General features: G+C 33.6%; 1 protein-coding gene across 1 annotated transcript; it reads right to left on the bottom strand.

Moving 5' to 3' along the window:
* Positions 1–1,658: 1,658 nt before the first annotated feature.
* On the bottom strand, positions 1,659–3,693 carry LOC111717643 (coiled-coil domain-containing protein 124 homolog; the record flags this gene model as incomplete). The annotated part of the gene is made up of 4 exons (XM_023493136.1): positions 1,659–1,772; positions 2,366–2,448; positions 3,191–3,362; positions 3,478–3,693. Coding segments are annotated over 4 exons (585 nt in total), but the record flags the coding sequence as incomplete, so codon positions are not given.
* Positions 3,694–3,749: the final 56 nt, after the last annotated feature.

Raw genomic sequence — 3,749 nt, 5'->3', positions numbered from 1 at the left:
TAAACCAGAAAGAACAATCAGCAACTCTTAAGTCAACAAAATCATCCTCATAATAACTCTATATGAGTTCCTGAGGATTAATCAACAATAAACAAAAAACCTCTAGCTGCCCTACTGTTTCCATCGTCAAATTTGAACTAGCCCCATTTCCTGACAAGACAAATAACGTTCTCAGAACGTTAGATAACATTCTTTTAAGGACTCATTTACGTTAATTAACGTCACAGTTTAACGTTCCAGGAACGTAAAAACGTACCCACTTTTACGTTATGTAACGTAAAAATGGGTACGTAATGTAATGTTAAGTTTAACGTTATCTGACAGAAAAAATGTAATTTTTACTCCATGAAGATCTCTTCTCACATGCTCTGAAATATAAATATACATAAATCAATAATTTTTTTCAATGTGAACGACAATATCTTCCCTATTATTGATCAAATAAATATTTTAAGGATACTGGAAATATCGGGATATCAGAATATTGAAAATGCCACTCTTTAAATAAAGTTACTTGAAATTACAGCGACAGTTCCTTTATGTATCAAGCCTGGATTAGAAGCAGTGATCTAACCTGAGACAGTCTTGATGACTAAAGAGAAGCGAAGTTTAAGATTCCATCAACATTTCATCCTGAACATTTAATTATTAAAATAAATATGCCGGAGAAAGGAGAAACAATATAGAAAAAAATAACTGACTATATCTTGTTAAATTTTTTAGTTATTAAGTTTTAAAAAATTAGTGACAAAAGCATTATCCTCCTGGCTATTTTTAATTTAACTAGGCTTTTAGGGCGCTTAGCGCCCATCTTTTATTTAAACTTTTAATTGTGGCTTTATCTCTGAACATCTTTTCTTTGTACAGTATAAAACAAAAACAAAAAAGTTGGTGGATTTCATAATATTTTTTTTTGCGCATTTTTAAAATTTTTCAAAAATAAAAAACTTTTAAACACAAATTTTTAAAGTTTTGACGTTTATTGGATACAAACCAACAGACAAACAAACAAACAAACAGACAAGCCAATGCCGGGGCGNTAAAACTTCCTCCAGAGTAAAGACGTAAGGATTGGAAGAATATACCTGGAGCAGTGTTGAACCTACCTCCAGAGTAAAGACATGTATGGAAGAATATACCCGGAGTATGGTGTTGAACCTACCTCCAGAGTAAAGACGTGTATGTAAGAATATACCCGGAGCATGGTGTTGAACTTACCTCCAGAGTAAAGACGTTTATGGAAGAATATACCCGGAGCAGTGTTGAACCTACCTCCAGAGTAAAGAGGTGTATGGAAGAATATACCTGGAGCATGGTGTTGAACCTACCTCCAGAGTAAAGACGTGTATGGAAGAATATACCCGGAGCATGGTGTTGAATCTACCTCCAGAGTAAAGACGTGTATGGAAGAATATACCCAGAGCAGTGTTGAACCTACCTTCAGAGTAAAGACGTGTATGGAAGAATATACCCAGAGCAGTGTTGAACCTACCTTCAGAGTAAAGACGTGTATGGAAGAAAAGAAAATGTCTGGGGCACCCAGCAATCAATCAATCTCAAAAAGCCCGTCAAAAAGCATAATCTTTGTAATCTGAAAAAAAATAGTTTACCGTACATGACTAGTACATTTTATCAAACTTGTTCCCAGACTATTTGTCTTAGTCAATAGCTACTTGATCCCTCTCCTGATCAGGGACTTCCACCTCTTCTCCACTGCCACCTCCACCTCCAGGAACTTGCACCTCTTCAGATTGATTGAACTTGTTTATTCCCTAAATTAATAAATTTTTTGTATAACATGCATTACATACATAATGTTGTGCATAATTTACAAAATACGTTTCAAAAAAATATTTGGAACTGAAATGATACATTAATAAAAGTCACAAGTGATTAGGATCCTTACTAATTCAAGACCCACGGATCCCAATCTAAGGTGTAAAATATATCAACTAAATACTGTAAAAATAAACTTTTTGCTCTCAAACACATTCTCCACTTTTGAAATAAGTAACATTATTAAAAATTTCCTTTTTTAAGTTTCAGCATTAAAATAAGCGGAACACAAAAAAGAAAAATAGGCAAATTTTTCTTCTGTTAAAACAATCAGATCCCTTTGTTCCAGGGCGGATCCAGGATCCCGATCTGTATAAAAAATGAAATGGATCTGAAGCACTGCTGATCAGCTATGAAAAAAATGACCTTTGCGGTTTTATAGACTTGTGGAATTCTTGCTCCTGCAGAAACAATGGAGTAAATATAAGTAAGTAAGTAAGTAAGTAAGTACCTTTGTGAATTTGGCAACCCCCTTTTTATAAGTAGAGTACTTAAGATAACTGACAGTCCCTTCAATATAGTCATATACCTTTGGCTTCCATGACTTGAGCGTATTCATGATGATGGTCTCGGCTGCCGATACTTCAAGTCCATAAAAACGCTTCAGATAATCTAATTAAAGAAATATTTTTTTTAATTTTGCACTGTTAGTGTTCAACTCAACATTGTAATTAAAATATATGCACTGTGTTAATATTTAAAGGTTTGGTTCACTGAATAAGTGGATATAAATGAATTTTAGGGTAAAAAGGATTAAAAGTAATGTATTCAGCTTTCGAATTTCTCTATTTTTACCCCAAATGTGTGTTTATGTCTTTGGCTCTTAGCCTATACATTTGCTCAAAAAACTTGGTTCTTAACCGTANTTGAAGGGCAAAAAACAAAAGTTTTAGCTGCCATATATTATATATATATAAATAATATATTAAATACTAGGAATTTTGCGCTCCTTCTAAAATTCAACTAATTTTATAAGTGTTAAAAGATTTTACTATTAAAAATTAAGGATTTTCTTAAATGAAAATTAGAATTGGGTCTTGTCTTGCAAAAAAAACGTTAAGAGACTTGAGACATAAATTAGCCTGATTAAGCTATATTTTTTTTTTTGGACTCAAATGGCAATTGAAAACTTCAGGAACTTTATGACATTACTACACATGTAGTCCAATTTGCTGAAAGTGTTTTCCCCTAACAGGTATCTAAAATATATCCGTCACTGCTAACATTTCCAATTGAGCTTAAAAAATTATAGGGTCACTAAAAAGTGTATGTTTCAATTTTTTAATTGATGAATTTCTCTCTGGACGGATCAAAAAGAATTAGTAGAATTCTAAAATATTAATATTAATATTACCATCATCACCCTCTTCTTCTTTACTTCCTTTGTCAGGTCTGCTTTCTGAAGAAGTGGAAATGATATAGCCTTCAAAAGTCATAGACAACAGGTTTAGTTTGGCCCTCTGATGTTTCTGCTCATCCTGGATACTTTGTTGGTTCGCCAAAACTTTTAACAGAAGATGTTTAACCTGGATTCAGGGGTTTAAATGTTTTTTTAACGAGGTGGGTGGGATGGAAATATCCTGCAATGGATAAATTAAACATTCACATGGGATTAAATTTTTTACATTAAAACATTTACACCCTAGCCTCTTCTAGATCCACATGTTCCTCCTCTTCCTCCTTTTTGGATTCTTTCTTCTTCTTGGCTTCCTTCTTCTTATCGGCTACCTTCTTCTCAGCTTCCTTCTTCTCAGCTTCCTTCTTCTTTTTGGCTTCCTTCTTCTTATCCACTTCCCTCTTCTTCTTGTCTTCCTTATTCTTGTGGGTCTTATTGTTATTGTTCGTCTTACCAAAGTCCTGAGAGGATAAAGAATCATCTTCACTTTGTGATCCCTCAGCTGCATCTGTATCTG

Source organism: Eurytemora carolleeae, unplaced genomic scaffold, assembly GCF_000591075.1.
Source record: "Eurytemora carolleeae unplaced genomic scaffold, Eaff_2.0 scaffold2908, whole genome shotgun sequence".
Taxonomy (NCBI): Eukaryota; Metazoa; Arthropoda; class Copepoda; order Calanoida; family Temoridae; genus Eurytemora; species Eurytemora carolleeae.
This window is presented reverse-complemented; position numbering and strand designations above follow the sequence as displayed.